The 17936-nt window shown below is 58.7% G+C and overlaps 2 protein-coding genes across 5 annotated transcripts in view; one reads left to right on the top strand and one right to left on the bottom strand.

Moving 5' to 3' along the window:
• The first annotated feature begins 1625 nt into the window (after positions 1 to 1625).
• On the top strand, positions 1626 to 10294 carry Fam181a (family with sequence similarity 181 member A). Of its 3 annotated transcripts, none has more exons than XM_069997788.1 (2): positions 1626 to 1705; positions 8886 to 10294. In XM_069997788.1, exon 2 carries the CDS (start codon positions 8972 to 8974, stop codon positions 9848 to 9850), a length of 879 nt encoding a protein of 292 aa, XP_069853889.1. In that variant the 5' UTR covers positions 1626 to 1705; positions 8886 to 8971; the 3' UTR covers positions 9851 to 10294. The 3 variants fall into 3 exon arrangements, with proteins under 3 accessions (XP_069853889.1, XP_069853890.1, XP_069853891.1); XM_069997789.1 differs by lacking the exon at positions 1626 to 1705 and adding an exon at positions 1868 to 1981; XM_069997790.1 differs by lacking the exon at positions 1626 to 1705 and adding an exon at positions 5504 to 5550.
• A 2318-nt stretch (positions 10295 to 12612) lies between these two features.
• LOC138810492 (ankyrin repeat and SOCS box protein 2) overlaps positions 12613 to 17936 on the bottom strand; it is a 35438-nt gene continuing 30114 nt past the window's right edge. For both annotated transcript variants that reach the window (XM_069997683.1, XM_069997684.1), the window contains 3 exons: positions 16650 to 17214; positions 15062 to 15215; positions 12613 to 13263 (listed from right to left, as the gene is read on the bottom strand). In XM_069997683.1, the coding sequence (XP_069853784.1) occupies positions 13127 to 13263; positions 15062 to 15215; positions 16650 to 17214 (856 nt within the window). In that variant the 3' untranslated portion in view covers positions 12613 to 13126. The remainder of the gene's footprint in view (positions 13264 to 15061; positions 15216 to 16649; positions 17215 to 17936) is intronic.

Here is a 17936-nt window from a genome sequence, read left to right as displayed (position 1 = left end):
CTTCCTGCCTTAAGTGCAGGAGGCCTCCCAACCGAAAGCAGCTGACAAGATGGTCGGGTGGAGAGAAAGACATTCAGAGAATTTTTAACACTGTTATGGGCTGAGTTATGGACAGAGTTGTGATTAGAGATCAAGAAACGAGTGTTGCTGGGGCTGGAGGTGTGGCTGAGCGGCACAGTACTTGCTTACTATGCACGAGGCCCTGGGTTTCATCCCCAGCATGGGCAAGAAGCAAATAGAAGCATTACACAGTAACGGGGATCCTCCTTTCTGCCAAAGCGGGACAGGTGGTTGCTGAGGAGACTGGGAAGACGAGAGACAAAAAGGGACAATGCTCACTCTGGATCCCCTCCATGCTCTCAGACCCCACAGCCCCTCCTCTGTAGTCACTGTGCTATGGACACAGACTGACAAGCTCTTTCTCCCCGGTCCTCTGATTCCTAAACTGGCACACGAGAGGCACAGTGCACGCATCAGAAGGTTTTATCTGCTCATTTGATTGCGAAGGGTTAAGTCAAAGTACATAATTTTCTGCACATGGCAATATTCCAAAGGAGGTGGATGCTGACCCTATTTCAGATCTCCTGGGAAATCCCATTTCCAGGAAGTGGGGTTCCCCGGATGATGGGGTAGGGGGGATCTGCGCCACACAGCTGAGGGGCAGGATGGCACAGGGCAACGTCCGGCACTGATGATGGCCTGGCTGCCCATGGGTGGTTTAGTCACTGGCCATTGTAGCTTCCCAATAGTTCTAAGCCAACCAACCATTTTACTCCATGCTCTGCTTTGCCAATTCAGTCACCAAGCATTTATGGTGCACCTACTGTTTGTAAAAATGCAGGGAGCATGCGGATTGAACTGCCCTCACCCCACTCCCCACAGTGGCCAGCCAGCAACGCTGCCCTGAAGCCAGCATCTCCACTCCCAGAGAGCCCAACCCCCGGTCTCCGGGCCTTTGCTCAGGCCGGCTATGGTTGCCAGTGTCACCACTAATCCTTGAAACTGCATGGCAGGCAGATCTTTGGCTCTGGCCAAAGTTCATTAGCTGCAGAGTTGCTTCTCTATCCCGCGCCTCAGTTTCCTCTTCCATCACAGAGAGTCCTGGTGAAAGCATTGGATGTATAAGACGTTTTCTACAATGAATGCCTGTTTAATAAATGGGTATTGCCAGCTGTGGTGGTGCATGTCCATAATCCCCACACTCAGGAAACCAAGATAGGAGGATGATGAGCTCAAAGTCAGCTTGGGCCATATCATGAGTTACTATCATACAATTTGAGCTGAACTGATGTGCCCTGGCCTGCCAAGTGAGAACTTGAGGCCCTGGTTGAAGGAATAGATACTTGGATGTCACTGTCCTTGTCTGAGGCTCTATTCCTTTAATCAAAATCACAAATAAAAAGACTGGCACAGCAATCTTTTTATCCCGTGATTTTACTCTAGATTTAGAGGTGACACAGCGCAAAGCTGGCCTCATCCCCTGTCCCCCCCCCCCCGCCCACCACCCGGGACAGACATCATGAGTCGATCAGAGCACTCTAAGCATCAAGCCACCCAGGGACCTCGGAATCTTTCCAGAAGGCACCTGCCAGCCATCACTAATCAAATCCGAATTGGCAGTTGGGATTAAACGGACGTTTCATTCCTGACTGGCCCCCGAGCGGGGAGGACACGCACCAGAAGGGCACTGGAGGATACGGTTGAGGTGATGGGCGTTGGCGGGTGGATGGGGGGATCTGGGTGGTGGCAGGACTGTGGGACCGAGCCTCATTGGTATTCGACATGGGCACAAAGCCACAACTCCCCTGTGCTTGTTACCCCGCCCCTTTCCAGGATGGCTTCACCTGGGCACCAGCACATCCAGCTGGGCAGAATGGCACATTAGAGTGACGAGGTTCCCAGTGATGTGTTATAGCTCGCCAACAATCTTACTCCTCATCGCAGCCCTGCCAGGGAGCTGTGACTCAACTCTACCTTCAGGGTGAAGGAATCTGAGACTTGGCTTTTTTTTTTTTGGTGGGGGGTGGGGGGAGGGTAGGTCATGGTTCTTGAACTCTGGGCCTGGGCGCTGTCCCTGCGCTCTTCAGCTCAAGGTGAGCACTCTACCACTTGAGCCACAGCACCACTTCTGGTTTTCTGGTGGTTAATTGGAGATAGGAGTCTCACGGACTTTCCTGCCCAGGCTGGCTTTGAACTGTGATCCTCAGATCTCAGCCTCCTGAGTAGCTAGGATTACAGGCGTGAGCCCACCGACGCCCCGCTTGAGACTCGGCCCTTTGACCAGGTGACTAATTCTCCAGGTGTCGCCGCTGGCTCAGGCTCTGGCTTCCCTCCTGGGGCAGCCTGCCATGTCCTCACCTGGATAGTAGGGACCACAGCCGTGCCCACCCCACAGGAGGAAGGAGCTCCTACGGATGAAGCTTTAGAGCACGAGCTGGCATTTAACAAGGGGTTTGCAAGCTATTTACACAGCTGACAACACCGTTGTCTTATTTATTGCCATAGCTTGCCTCCTGCATGTAGTAAGTGGTTATTGAGCCGTCAAGTGTTATCTGTTCCTCAGGGGAGCCCAACATGCCTCTTAGATATATATTATATGTTATATATAGCATATATAATATGTGTATTATATATTACATATTATACACACACACATACACACATATACATACACATCAGGACCAGGGTGCTGTCCCTTGGCTTTCTTTGCTCAAGGCTGGCACTCTGCCCCTTGAGCCACAGCTCCACTTCCAGCTTTGTGGCGGTTAATGGGAGATCAGAGTCACAAGGACTTTCCTTCCTGGGCTGGCTTCTAACTACAATCCTCAGACCTCAGCCTCCTGAGTGGCTAAAGCAGTAGCCTTAGGTGCCCAGCCCTGCATGTTTGTCCTTGCCAAGCGGAGGGTAGGAAACCGAGGCTCAGTGAGAGGAGGGGACCTGCACAGAGTCAAAGAGCTTGGAAAGGACGCCCAGCTCCCACCCAGGCCAGGCCTACACTGGCTCTTCCCAGCCTCTGCCTTCCCAGGGCCCTCACGCCCCACATTCCCCTTAGCACACTTCCGACTTGCCCAGTGCTTGCCCCCTCCCCTGCCAACACTTACAGATCCAGGCCAACAGCAGTAGAACACATGGTCATGTCAAGTATCTGTGGCTGTTAGCCAGGCCCCACAGGTGATGGGGTAAAACACAATAATACATGAGATTCTCTGGCCACACTATAGTCAATCTAGACATCATTCACAGACAGGCTGACAGTCTATAACACTCAAAAACAAGGACACTCTTTTAAATCTCTTGAGGGAAATTACTGAGCCAAATGCAAACAAAAGCACCACACCACAGCACAGGAGATGCAGCCAAAGCAGGGCTGGGAGGAAGCGTCATAGTCCTTTCACATCTGTGTTTTATGCTTGCGTAGGAAGGACTGCGGGGGGGGGGGGGGAGGAGGGGAGTCCTGGCAGGTGGATGCGGGGCTCTTGGGGGGAGAGGCGCGGTGATGTGGACTGGGGGCAGAACATGTCACTGAACCGAAGGACGTGTCCATCCTGCGTATCTTGGCATAATAGAAACCCAAAAGGGGCAAAACAAGGAAAAAACCCACATGGGTGTATTATCAAAGATGCAGAAAAGTCACCGGACAAAATTCCACCCCCCACTCATGAGAAAGAGTAGCTAATCGGGAACCAAGGGAGCCTCACAAACCTCCCACCAAGAACATCCAGGTCATGGAAGACTGGACAGCAGGGGTGAGACAGGGGCCTGACTCAGCATGCCAATTCCACACCAAATTCCAAGTCACGTGGCCCACAGAGACCAGCTGAGTCTCCAGCCCTTGGTCTCTCCATCTCTGAACCCCGCTTGTAGTATCAGAAGAGCAAGAGAGGGGAGCATTCAAACCTCAGGCTATGATGTTGGACCTGCCTTGATTTATGTTATGAGAAATTAAATCCTTCACCAAGCTTGGGACGCATAAGATCACACTGACTTAGGACACACTCCTGTGTCCTCCCCCCTCCCGTCCCCCCCTCCCCGCCAAATCTCGTGTGTGCAACACTGAAGCCGAGAACCACAGTGCCATCCGGCAAGAAACAGGCCCAGGGAGGGCGAGTGAGGTCCTAAGAACACACAGCCAGGTGTGGACAGAATTGAGAGGTCTCATCCTCAAAGCTGAGGTTAGGACGATGTGACAACTCCACTGCAATTTGCCAGTGCCGGGAGCGGCAGTGGGGACCTGAGGCTGGCCGGAGGGGCTCGCTCCCGCTCGGCTCTGTGTCCTGCCTGGCTGTGATTGACAGCACGCCGCGGGGGACGTTATGTAAACATCATGTGATATCTGTGCTGGGGGTGCCTTGGCCGGCCGGTGCTCGGGCGGGGACTGCAGGTATGTGCCTGTGGCACTGCGCTTGCAGCATCTCGCGATGTCACGGTGGAGGCCTGCATCCCGCAGTCAGCGTCCGGTTCCCGCTCTGCCATTGGCTGGCCCTGGGACTGGGGGTAAGCTTCCCCGGGCGGTTGGTGCCTCGGCTTCCTCCTCCATGCAGGACAGTGATCGTGGCATGATTGGGGCTGGCAAATGACTGGCACGCCTGTTCTGTACTGCGCTCAAGGCGGGCCTGAGGCCACTGCGATCAGGTGTCAGGAGTCAGAGATTCCCCGATGATGCGGGTCTGGGAAGGGCCGCTCAGCCCCCCAACACTACCCTGAGCCTGGGGCAGCAGTGGGTGATAGGCCTGGAGCACCATAGATATCGGGACACGGGGGACAGTCACCGGTGTCTTCCACCCAGGCCTGCTCTGTGACACGGCCATTCTAGTCCCTGGGGACCAGAGGCGGCCCGCAGCCACGTTTGCTGCCCTTGTGGAGCTCAGCCGGGGGACAAATGAGAAAACAAGACAGCGAGCAGCGGTTGTCCGGCCCCCTGGAGAGAAACGGGTCAATGGGATGGGTGAAGAGTTTAACTCATGAGCCACTTAGTGAGAAGCTGCTCTGCGACCAGCTCCGTTTGGGGGTCAGATGGCAAAGGGCCTTCTGTGTGCAGCCAAGAAGGTCAGACTTCGTTCTGACTCTCTGAGCCTAGGGAGACAGTGTCATGGTGAATTCTGGAGTTGGCAGGAGGTTTCTCAGAAGGGAGAGTATTGGTGCTGGTCCTTGAAGACTGAGGTGTGGCCAAGTTTGGATGAGTGGAGTTCAAGGATCAGAAGTTTGAGGCTTGTCTGTGAGTGTGCCAGCCAGGAGTAAGGAGGGAGATAACCCCACCCCTGCAAGGCCAAGCCAGGAACAAGAGGAGGGGCGATGGGAGGGGCCTGGGAAGAGAGCAGCAAGAGCCATCTCAAGCGATCCCTGCTCCTTCCACCTGCCTGGGAGTCTCCTGACAGAGGGAGGTGGCCTGGAGGCCTGACCGGACTCCCCGAGCAGGGCCTGGTCAGCACAGGACCTCAACTATTTCCCAGCACCGACTCCCCAGATTGACGCCTCTCCCATTCCCGAGTCACTGCTGACACGGATGCGAGACCTGAGCCCATAGCTTGAGTGGAAAATCTGGTCCCCGAGGTAAGTGCACAGCATCTGGCACACAGTAGGTGCTCAGGAAAGTAAATGTGCCGTGGTGGGGCTAGCTGAGGCTTTGCACACCAGCAGTCCTGGCTTCAAGTTCAAGGTCTGCCAAGCATTAGCTTGGAGGCCCTGGGGGATTGACTCAGCTTCCCTTGGCTTGCCTGTAAGTGGCAGCCACCAGGCCACCCTCTTGGGCCCTCCTGGCTTGGACAGCAGGTGCTGGAGATGCGGCTCAGGTGCACAGTGGGTGGCCCCTGCCATGCTCAGCTCCTTGCAGTCCACTTTTCCCTTCCTGCTCTTCCTTGCTTCCTTCTCCCTTGCCTCTCGGTGGAAGTGCTGTGGAAAGCATTTTCCCCCTCTGTACTGCAGCATCCTCAGCCTGGGAAGACACTGGCTGAACTGGACACGGAGCCCCACTGGCGGGGAAGGTCATCACTGGCTGAGAAGCCAGGAGAGAGCCTGACAAGAAGGTGACACCGGGCTGGGCTGGGAAGGCTCTGGCTGAGATCCGAGGAGAGTGGCTGGAAAATGTCTTGACATCTGGGAAGAGAGAAGGTGCGCAGCGAGCGAGGCGGGTGTCACGGGCCAGGGCAAGGACGGACCGGGACTTTGGAAGCCACGCTGTCCACCGAAGGCAGGACAGGCAGGCAGCCTGAGGGCTGCGGCTGCCAGATGCACGGTGCCACCTGGCAGGCAGCAGTGGCCAGAGCCTAACCAGGTGACCACGGAGCCCCAGGGAGTCGGTCCCTCAGTGGAGAGCGTGTGCCTGCCTTGCCAGGCAGGTTGGGCTGGAAAGGGCTAGAGAAACACATAACCCCTGGTTCTGCCCCAGCAGACAGAGCCACCTGTCCAAAGCCAGCATCCCAGCATGCTCCAGTCCCTGTGCCTGCCCCCGGGGTGGGGAAGGGTCTGCTTGCAAGCTCCTCCACCTGGGCCGGCCATCTCTACAGGAAGTAGTTGGAGACAGGTGACAGTGGGCAGGCCCCTCATTTGTATGGCAGGTCGCTGGTGGCTAGTGGAAGGAGAGGGCTCCTCGCTGCCCCTGCCAGTGTCCAGAGGAGGCTGGACATCGAGGCTGTGGCCCAAAGGTGAAGGCGGAGCTGAGCCCTGGTGGCTCACATATGTAATCCAATGCCAAGATCTGAGGATTATAGCTGGAAGCCAAAAGTCCATGAGACACTGGGGGTGTGGCTCAAGTGATAGATGCCAGTCTTGAGGCAAAAAGCCAAGTGAGAGCGCAAGGCCCTGAGTTCAAGCCCCAGTGGCAGCATGCACACACGCATGCGCATGCACGTGCGCACACCAACACACACACACCCCCCAAACGAGGGCTTGTGTACAGACCACCAGCCCTTTGGCTGACCAGGGGGCCAGGAGGCAAGGGCAGCAGGAGAAAGGGGAAAGGAGAGGAGGAGGAGAGGAAGAGGCATGCCCGCTGAGCAGGCGGGCACAGAGGCCTTGCCCATTAACATTTCCCGGGCAGCCTTCCTCACCATCCATCCATCCTCATTGTGGGCCTTACCTTCCCGCTGGCGGGCTGGTGGGCCGGGCCAGCGTGGCCTGAACTCGCTTGCTCTAAGCGGTGCCCTGCTTGCAGCCCTGCCGGCGTTGGCACGGTGACAGTAGCCAAGTGTGCAAACTTGTGCCATTGTCCCCAGGCCAGGGGGAGCCATGGAGACTGGCTAATATGACACAGGAAAATGTTTGCTGATGGCAATTCTATGGGCTTTGTCCACCTCTTTCTCCATCATGACGACTCGATTTAAGTCCCTAACTGTTTGACTACAAATGCTAAGGGACCGTGCAACGCCAACCTTTTGTCCCCCAGCACTGAATGGGCAATTCAGGCTTTGTGCAGCTCAATTGAGGAAGCAAACATAAAGACAAGATTCCTGAGCGCTCCGGCTCCCTTCCCAGGGATATTCCAGCATCCTGTTAGCCGGCCCTTCCTTTCTCCACGTCAGTCAGTACCCCATCAGGCCTGGGCCTCGCGGGTCCTCCAGTGCCCCGGCCCTGGGGGAATCCTAGAGCGAGCGTGGTACAGAGAGAGACAAAGACAGAGACAGACAGAGAGCCACTCAACACTCAAGGACAGCAGGGAAAACAGCCCGCCCTGCCTTATCCCGTCCAATTGTCTGTCTGCACTGGACCATGGCAGCTGTCGGCCTGGACTCTTGGGGGGGGGGGGAGGAGGAGAGGAGGAGTTGTGCAAGCCCTTCTCCCCTGCGCCCGTCCCTGGACCTTTTAAACACTCACACACGCATGCATACACGCGTACATGCCACCCCCTTGAGGAGCAGGGAAGGGAGGTCGAGGGGAGGAGGGGTGTTGGAGGCCCAGGAGAGCCTGGTTTGAAGGCCAGAAATTTACCGGGAAATGATTGCATTTGGAGCTGTCTTTTTTGTGATGGTCCCCATGGTGACAATTTGTGACGGCAAAGAATGTGGGAACGGGGCGCCGCCGGCGGGTTGGGATGCTTTGTATCTGGAGAGGCGCTCCTGATTGGCCTGAGGGCCCCCCAGCTCTGGGCTTGTCCTCCATTCAGTCCACTCAAGGGCTGCACAACTGCTCCTGGACACGGAGCGCGCGCGCGGCGCCACCGGGCCGGCCCAGGTCTGCGGGGGAAACCTGTCGGGCCACGTTGGTGGGGCCCCCCCGGCCACACCTTCGGTCAGTGTGGAGGCCCGGCCAGGTGTGGGGGAGCGGGGGGATGCGGGCCGGCCAGGGGCCTGGGGGAGGGGCGCAGGGCTGCGGGTGGGGGCCCCCGGAGGCATGAAATCGCTGCAGCTGCTCCTCCTGGGGAGGCCCCGCTGCCCACAGCCTGAGATCAGTCTGCAGGGCAGGTCTCGATTAAGTGCTAGACAGGGGTCCTGCCTGGTCCTGCCTGAGAGCCGGGGGTGGAGCGTGGGGACGCGAGGGGGCGGGCTGCTGGGAGGGGGGGCTACCCCCAGGAGGAAGGGGGCTTGGCCTTTAAAGTGAAGCAGTTGTGTCAGCTCAGAGAAGAAGAAGAAGAAAAAAACCAAAACCAAAAAACGTTGCTGGCAAGTTGGCAGGGTAGTGTGCGGGAGGTGTGGCAGCCTAGGAGTCTAGCCCAGCGATGCCACGTAGAGCTGGACCACCTCGGGCAAGTTGCTTGACATCTCTGAGCAAGAAGAGGGTCACAGATCCCAGAAGGCTGTTAGGAATTGTCCCATCTCTCAGGTGCACAGGATGTGTGTCAAGACTTAACAGATGCTCCCTGCTCAGGGCTGTGTGGAAGGCTGAGGTGTATGTGTGTGGGGGCGGGGGGTAGGCACCTCCATTTGCATCCAATGGCCTGTTGTGTCCCCCAGGTCAGCTCTGCGCCCTCCTTGGAGCTCCCAGCCCCCAGCAGAGCCCGCCCTCTTCATGGAAAGGCCCGTGCCGTGGCCCCCTGGTGATGGCGGCCGACAGTGACGTGAAGATGTTACTGAACTTCGTGAACCTGGCGTCCAGCGACATCAAGGCCGCCCTGGACAAGTCGGCGCCGTGCCGCCGCTCCGTGGACCACCGCAAGTACCTGCAGAAGCAGCTCAAGCGCTTCTCCCAGAAGTACTCCCGGCTCCCCAGGGGCCTTCCCGGCCGGGGGGCTGAGCCCCACCTGAAAAGGGGGCCCGAGGACCGGCCCAGAAGGCTGCCCCTCCACCTGGGCCCTGACTGCAGCCCCAGCGGGAGTGGGGGCTACAAGGAGAAGGCCCTGGGGCACCCCTTCCGGCAGGAATGCCTCCCCACGGAGCTCGCCCTCCACGGGCAGAGTCCAGAAGCCGCCAAGCCTGGCCAGGTGCCCATGAGGAAAAGACAGCTGCCCGCGTCCTTCTGGGAAGAGCCCAGGCCCACCCACAGCTACGCTGTGGGGCTCGAGGGGGGCCTGGGCTCCAGGGAGGGACCTCCCTATGAGAATAAGAAAACTTGCCATGGCCTGGAGCCCCTGGGGCTGGAGTCTACCCCGGTGCCCATGTCCCCCAGGGTACCGGCTGACAAGAACCCGCTGGGGATGCCCGGGATGTCCCTGGGGGGCCGAATGGATGCCTGGGGCTGCTGCCCCTTCCAGTACCATGGACAGCCCATCTTCCCTGGCCCTCCGGGGACCCTGCCTCAGAGCCCAGTGCCCAACCTGGGCCTGTGGAGGAAAAGCCCAGCTTCTCCCGGGGAGCTGGTCCACTTCTGCAAGGACGTGGATGGCCCAGGGCAGAAGGTGTACAGACCCGTGGTCCTGAAGCCCATCCCCACCAAGCCGGCCATGCCCCCTCCCATCTTCAATGTCTTCGGCTACCTCTAGCTGGGCAGGGACAGGCTCACTCCCTGCTCCGTCCTTGCAGGATGGGGTGGGGGGTGGGGGGCGGCCTGGTGAGCTCTCCTTGTGAGGAAGGGGCTGGGCCGTGGCGTGGCCTCCTGGGCATCCCCAGCCCCTCCCCCTTTCCCTCTGGGGGTGAGAGGGCAGCACCAGCCATCAGGTGGCGCCCCCAGGCACCCCAGGAGCTGCAGGGCCGGGCACGGCTGGCCCGTCCCCACGCAGGCCCGGGGCTAACAGCACCCCCGGGTGTACGCATGCGCACACCACGGGCTGTGGGACCCAGCCACCCCGCAGCCACCCCAGTTTCCAGTTACCGGTTGCCAGTTGCAACCCCGTTCCGCCGCCACCACTGTGTGAGCCCAGCCCAGATGTTTGTTTTGTTCTTTGTAAATATTGAAAAGGTTCCAGAATAAAGACATTTCTTTTGCAGTTTCCACAGCTTGGGTGTCATGAAGTTGAATGGTTTACCTCAACACGCAGGTACTGGCTCTGGGGGAGCAGGTGTGGCTCAGAGCCGCTGAGACTTGTGGGGACAGGCTCTATTCAGAGGATGGAGGTGGAGAGTACTGGAGAGGGGCCAAGGAAGCGTCCTAGGGGGACCCCCAGATCAGAAGACCTGGACACTGGAGGCTCCATGCTGCTCTGTGCCCAGAGGTGAAGCTACCTGCTGTTTCAGTTCTGCTTTGTGCAGAACTGCTTTCTGCCTGTGCCAAGTGGCCCAACCCTGCCCAGCCCTGCCCAGGGCGAACAACAGGCCAAATAGGATGGCAGTCCCTTGTGGACCGAACAGGCGATTCAACCAAGCACTCCATAAATCTGTTGGTTCCGTGACCCTCGAGCCAAAGCAATTGATAGTTCCAGTTCAGATTCCCAGGTTTGTCTGCTGATGCTCTCAGTTGCTGGCATGTTCCGGTCGCCTGTCCCCAGATTGAGGGGCACTGGTGGCAGGGAGTGGGTCCTCAGACTAGCAAAGTCACGGGGGACTGGGGGGTTCCACCTGCCCGCTCGCCCAGAGATGCTCCCCCGCCATAGCACATGGAGGCCCAGCCCAGCAGCCAGCCCTGGCTGGTGATGCGGACTGAGTTAACCTCCCAGAGCCTCTGCCTCCTTGTCGGTAGCAGGACTGGAAAGGTACATTACCTCGCCGCATCCAGGCTTTCTTTCTCTCTCCTTCATGACCTGAGTCCTTTCTAGCGAACCCAGGGCTGCACAGGGCCCTTCCTCCCCTGCCTGGTTTCATCCCACGATCCATGGAGCGGGAAGTCCACTAGACAGGCAGCTCACCACAGGGGGAAGCAGGCAGGGTACCAAGGCTCAGAAGACTTGAGAGCCGGATGCTGGGCTAACAGGCAGGGTCACTGTGAGTGATTATCCGGCCTGTGGGATTGGGTACGGCCTCAGTGTGGGCCCTCAGCTGCAGACAGCCTGGACTTCGAGAACCGTGAGGGGTGAGAGAAGGCGTCATGCAAGCCCACAGAACCTGTAGTGCTGGCCCTCTGTTCCCATTCCTCCACTGTGCAGCAGGGAGTTGAAAGCTCACACCCCAGCCCTGCTGCCTATCAGCTATGTGATCTTGGGCAAGTTACTTAACTTCTCTGAGCTCAGATTTCCTCATCCAAATAGCAGTTGTGATTGTTCAGAGACCTGCTGCATGGTTTGCTGAGGTGGGTGTGGGGACATCACCCTATCCAAATGCTCAGCACCTAGAGCAGCCAGAAGTCACCCCTCAAAATTACCAGGTGACATCTGCAGACCCTGCTGTGCTGAGTCTAAGAATGGTTCGTGTGTGCATACGCACACATACGCACAAGCGCGCACACATACACACACACACACTTATACTGGGGCTTGAACTTAGGACCCCAGTTTTTTTACTCAAGGTTGGTGCTCTTCCATTTGGGCCAGACCTCCACTTCTGGCTTTTTGCTGGTTAACTGGATACAAATCTCTTGAATTTGTTTGTCCTGGCTGGCTTTGAACCAAGATCCTTCTCAGATCTCAGCCTCCTGAACAGCTAGAATTATAGGCATGAGCCACTGGACTGTATTAGCGATGGCTTGGACCTTCCAACCAGCCACACGGCCTATGGAAGGAGTGAGCTTCCAAGGCATGCTGCAGGGTCCTCAGCTGGGCACCTGCAGATCTCATCAAAAGCCTGGAGGCTTGGCTGCAATGCACAAGTGTGTGCTAAGCCGTGACAGCAGCCCCAGGCACTGTGACCTCCTGCATGGAAAGGTGCCAGAACACATCTGGGGAGACCGGCTGTTGATGACAATGATTTTTAAAGCGCCAGCAGCAGACACACCCCATCTAAAGAGCCAGTTGTGTTGGTTCAAAGTAAAACCTAGAGCCAGCCTGGAGACCCCACCTATCAGTGACCAGTTCTCACTGCTGGGGCACACTACAGGTTGTGAAATGCCATGGTGGCCATACTTTCAGGATGGTCGGTGTTTTGTGATGCTGTGTGACAACCCAGATGCTGGAAGCCCTCCTGCAGCCAGGTCCCTCTGCAGAAGGTGACAGCAGCAAGTCCTTGACAGGTATGATAGAACATGAAACATGGTACTCTGAGTGCCCAATCAATTAGCACTGACACCAGAGCAGGGCACAACCAATCAGCACTGATACACAGGAGAGGGTTTGACCAATCAGCTGTGACTGTGAGGGAGAACAGACAGGACCTGAGAAGGGCAGGCTTTCAAGTGGGGCTGGGAGAGTCTGGTGACAAGGACTCGGCTGGGCAGAGCATCTGTGTGTAACATTTATTTGAACTCAGTGAAAAGCCCCCTGGGCCAGACCCGGGTCCTTTCTCCCAGTGCTGGGCCCCACCTTTGGGGGGAAAGTCCAGAGTCCAGTGGAGGGGTTCACAAGGACGAGAGGGGCATGAGGTCATCCCGGACAGCAAACTCATCTCTACAAGTCTTCCAGCCACAGTCCAAGTGGAGCTGGGCCTCACTGAGCCTGCCCTGCCCAGACCACCTCAGGCTCCGCCCTGGCCTCCCAGTGGAGGTCTCTGCCCTTCTCACTGGCAGAGAAGGCCTCATCTACACAACAGTTTGAAACAAATGATTCTTCTCCTACTGACACACTGTGCTCCTCGCTCTGGGCAAAGCTCTGCCACAGCCCAGCAAGGTCACTGCCGCTGCCCTGACTGAGAGGGGGCGGCCTGCAGCCTTCGTCTGCCCCTGCGTGCCCTGGACACAGGATACCACTCTCCTGAGACGTCAAGGAAGCAGGGCCATTCCTTCTCCCTGAGGCCCATTACTGGGTGTTCTCATATTTCAGGTATCTAATCAGCCTGCCCGGAAGAGGCAGCGTATCTAGGAGCTTTATACGATATTTCCCAATGGCCTTTCGAACCCGCAGCCGACAAAGGTGAGCCAGAGGTCTTGGAGGTTCTGGAATAAAAAAGAAAGAGACGCTGACTGTTGTTTGCATCTAGCACAGGGTGTGGCTTAAGGGAGGTACCCCATTTGGTGTGGCTGGACATGAGTGGGGTGCCTGCTATGGTAACCCCAGTCCGTGTAGTGAGGAAACTGATGAAGAGCCCTCCCTCTGGTGAAGGAAGCGAGGCTCAGGGCCTTACCTGAGATGTTCTGGGTCAGCCTAATGCAGCCTCTTTACACCCAACCTGGATCCCAAACACAGCCTTAACAAAGGAGTCAGAGTTTGACCTCTTGGGTGTACTGTGCATGGATTTTGGCTCTGGACTTCTGCTGGTACAAGAGGCTGGGGGAGAGGGCAGTACCAGGCAGCTCCCCGCAAGTCCCAGCGTCCCTCTCAGCTGTGTTCCAGACCCCCTGGACGGCCTCGCACCGTGGGGTCCATTGAGGAGGAGATGGGAGGCAGGAGCAGGCACCAGGGGATGGGTAATTTACTTGGAGGCCGAGTGAGGGGTGTGGAGGAGGGCAGAGGAGCTGGTGGCTGGAGCATGCCTAGCCGGGCACCCATGCCTCATCCTCTGGATTCAGAACACAGCTTCCCTCTGGGAGGGTGTGGAAGGACGCAGGGGGAAGTAGAGGCTACTAGGGGACCAGGACATGGAGGCTGGGCTACCTGCCAACTCTAGGGTCTTCTCTCTACCTTCTTCCCCAAATAATATAAACATCAGAGCACCAAACGCAAAAGCAGTTGAAGAGTATTATAGGTGGGATGTGGGGGTTAAATGAGCAATGTAGATGTTGGTTCAGAACTGTGTGCTCTGCTTGTCCGTTAGCATTTGCAATACAGTCAGGGTTTGATTGTGTGCGATGACCCTGCTCTGGGGAAGAGAAGAGCTGAGACAGAGCCTGAGACCCACATCTAGGTATGGACCACTCCACCCTCTAGTGGCCAGGGATAGTAATGACCGAAGCCCATTCAACAGGTAAGCTTCATTGTGCATCACTGAACCAGAATGAGCAGCAGGTCACTTTCCCAATAAAAGCCCAGGGCACTGCAGCACCCTGCCTAGATGAGCTTGGTGCTTAGCAGGGACACTGGCATTCGAGACCATGGCATTAAAGGATCCCAGTTGGCACAGCTGCCCCTGTACAGAGCACACATCAGCTTCCTGTGCCTGGCGCCACCACCTGCACACCCCAGAGGCTGGCAGAACTAGCAGGCGACTGGACCATAAGTCTGTCCAGCCTCCTTTATCCAAGTGGGAAGGGCCTTGCCCAAGGCCATCTGTGTGACCCTGGCAAGGTGAGCTCACAGCTGTGGGGCCCTACACCAAGGCAGCTCCACTGTCTGAGGAGCAGAGGCACTGGACACCTGGGGGCCATGGAAAGGGCTCGTAGTGCTGCCAAACCAAAAGCCCTTTGGACAAGATGTCTGGGTGTTTTGTGAGTTCTCTCTGGGGATGCCCTGCCCGCCCTTCCCCTCTTCCCCCCCCCCCATACTGCCTCTCAGGGGGCCCAAAGTGGGGGAAACAGATTCCATAGCCCCCTGGGAGCAGAACTGTTTCACGCAGCGTGGGAAGATGTCCAAACCATGGTGGGGCTAGCATGACTCATATCTGTAACTTGGAATCCCAGCTGTGTGGCACTGACCCATGTGACGTGCCATTTATCATCCAAGGAGGCGTCCACACGCTGCAAGGGACCCCCAGACAGCAGGAGTCTGGCAAGGCCCAATGCAGAAGCTGTCACGTGCCCCGGGGCTTTGGCTCTGTGTCGGGTGGGGGAGCTGCCAGTGGCGGCAGCCACGGCCTACCTGCCTTCTCCTTGATGACAGCCCAGTCCTCGAAGCTGTCGATGTGCTCCTTGAGCCGGGAGCACAGCTGCACGTTGCCCACGTAGTCCAGGAGGACGTCGATGATGGGCCCTGCCCAGCGGCTCACCTCCGGGGCCGAGAGGAACTCGCAGAACTGAAAGGGTGGACCACGTTAGTTCTACAGGTGAGGCTAGGGAAGCAGGAAGATACTGAAAACCAACGCCAGCACACTTGGCCAGCACACTTGCCCCTCCACACCTAGGCCTCTCTCCCCAAAGCACACACGGGCCAATTGGCCTGCTCATAAAATGGGTGTAAAACATCCACTTCGAGAGGACTTTTAGAAATGAGCATTCAGAGCCAGGTAACTAGTGGCTCATGCCGGTAATCCTAATTACTCAGGAGACTGAGATCCAGAGGACCATGGTTTGGAGCCAGCCCAGGCGTAAAAACCTGTGAGATGCCATCTCCAAATAACTAGCAAAAATCTGGAATAGAGGTATGGTTCAAGTGGGAGAATGTCAGCCACGAGCAAGCAAGCTGAACAAGTGTGAGGCTTTGAGTTCAAAACCTGGTTTCTGGTAATAGGAACCCAAACTTCTTTGCACATAGGTAGACTATAAATGCTGATCATTGACAGTAAAAGTGGAGGGTTTTTTTTAGCTGACTTTTCAAGCTCTTGTACAGCTTTAGTGCTCAAGGCTGGCATGCTACTTGAATCATACCTCCTCTTCAGGCTTTTTGCAGGTCAACTGAGATGGAGTCTTACGGACTTTTCACCCAGGCTGGCTTTGACCTGAGATCCTCAGCTCTCAGCCTCCTCAGTGGCTGGGGTTACAGGCGTAAAGTGCTGACTTCTAGAGCCACACGCCGTGGGCGGGTCCGGGCTCTGGGTCACTGGCTTCCCACCCCTCCTGGAACCCCAGGCCTGCTTTAGCTGCTGTCTTAACCTTGCAGGTGGCGGTTTGTCAGGGCTGAGGAGCCCCTCCGCTCTGCAGGGCTCCCACCAATCCCTTGCTCGATGGTTGGTTCCTTAAACGTCCCCAAAGCGGGATTGTAATCTGTTTGGACGAACCAGGAAGTTCTGCCACCTCTGAAGGTGCCAACTACCAAGTTCCTTCGCTTCGGGATCTGGGCTGGGGTCGCGGAATGGGTGCTGCCGCCAATGGTCAGCGTGGCCTGGCCCGGGGCGCTGCCCCCGGCCCCCTCGCCTGGCCCGGGCCCCGCATCCCCCTCGCCTCGCCTCCCCGGGCCCCCGGCCCCCTCGCCTCCCCGGGTCCCCGGCCCCCTCGCCTCGCCCGGCCCCGGCCCCCTCGCCTCCCCGGGTCCCCGGCCCCCTCGCCTCGCCCGGCCCCGGCCCCCTCGCCTCCCCGGGCCCCCGGCCCCCTCGCCTCGCCCGGCCCCGGCCCCCTCGCCTCCCCGGGCCCCCGGCCCCCTCGCCTCGCCTCGCCCGGGTCCCCGGCCCCCTCGCCTCGCCCGGGTCCCCGGCCCCCTCGCCTCGCCCGGCCCCGGCCCCCTCGCCTCCCCGGGTCCCCGGCCCCCTCGCCTCGCCCGGCCCCGGCCCCGCCCCGCCCGCCGCCCCGCACACCTGCACCGCGCCGGGCGCCTTGTCCTCGGCCGGCGCGTCGTGGAAGCGGCCCGCGCGCGGCGGGGCGGGCGGGTGCGGGCCGTTGCCGTAGCGGCAGGAGAAGCAGGCCTCGCCGTCGCAGCCCAGGTCCATGAGGAACTTGAGCAGCGACAGGCACTTCATGGCGAACATGATGGTGGCGGGGAAGGCGGTGGGGTGCGTGGCGACGTAGGCGTCGATGTCGGCGCCGTGGTCCAGCAGCAGCCGCATGGTGCGCAGGCAGCCGTGGCGGATGGCCACGAGCAGCGGGCTGATGACGTCGCGGTTGGGGTCGGCGCCCGCGCCCAGCAGCAGCTCGGTGGCGCGCACGTTGTTGTTGACCACGGCGAAGTAGAGCGCCGAGCTGCGCCGGTCCTCGTACAGGCGCGCGCGCTCGGGCGCCAGCGGCGCGTTCACGTCGAAGCGCGCGCCCAGCAGCGCCTCCAGCACCGCGTCGTGGTTGCGCTCGGCCGCCAGGTGCAGCGGGCTGACGCCGCTGCGGCGCACGCGCGTGCGGCTGGTCACCGGGAGCAGCATCTGCACGATCCTGGGGGGCCGCGGGGCGCGCACGGTCACCGCCGGCCCGAGGTCGTCCGGCGGCGCCCCTCCCGCCCCCCGTGCACGCACCGACAGCCCCGCCAGGGCTGCCACACGGGGAGGGGGGCTCAGAGAGGTTCCACCCCTTCCCCAGAACCACACAGCCCCAACGCGGGGTGGCTGGGTTGTAGATGCTCAGATCCGAGCTCTGCAGACTCCCCAGACCCGACACTCTTACTCCAGATTGAGTGTGTGTGTGTGGGGGGGGGTCCCTCCTAGCATCCGGGCACTTTACGGAAAAAGTGACCAGAAGTGACCAGAGGCCCCCCCCCCAAGGCCAGCAGAGGCCTAGCGGTGGTCTGGAGCCAGCCCTGCCCTGCCTGTGGGGCAGCTTCCCGGATGAGCTGCCCTGTCCCTTTCCTCCTGCCCTGGGGCCCCGGGGGACTGGCGAGGGCCTCAACACTCCTGTGCTGGCTAGCCATGGTGCCTTTTTCCTTCTCTCCTGGACTGAGCACCTCCCCCGAAGACAGACTCCAGCTTCTCCCAGGCTCTGGGCCCTCTCTGACACAGAGTGGTCAGTAGTTACTGCTGAGGCCGCAGCTCTCACAGCCCTCATCTCCTATCTCCTGCTGACTCCACACTATCTCAGAGGAACCTCCCAGTGGCCCTTGGTGGTGTTGCTTGTATAATAATCCTCATTTTACAGATGAGAACCAAGAAAACCAGAGAGAG

The sequence above is a fragment of the Dipodomys merriami genome, unplaced genomic scaffold (assembly GCF_024711535.1).
Source record: "Dipodomys merriami isolate MVZ:Mamm:240054 unplaced genomic scaffold, mDipMer1.0.p SCAF_50, whole genome shotgun sequence".
Lineage (NCBI taxonomy): Eukaryota > Metazoa > Chordata > Mammalia > Rodentia > Heteromyidae > Dipodomys > Dipodomys merriami.
Note: the sequence above shows the minus strand (reverse complement) of the source record. Positions and strands in the feature narration are given on the sequence as shown.

Coding starts and splice junctions, on each gene's coding strand:
- Fam181a (XM_069997788.1), top strand. CDS start 8,972: ATGGCGGCCGACAGTGACGTGAAGATGTTACTGAACTTCGTGAACCTG.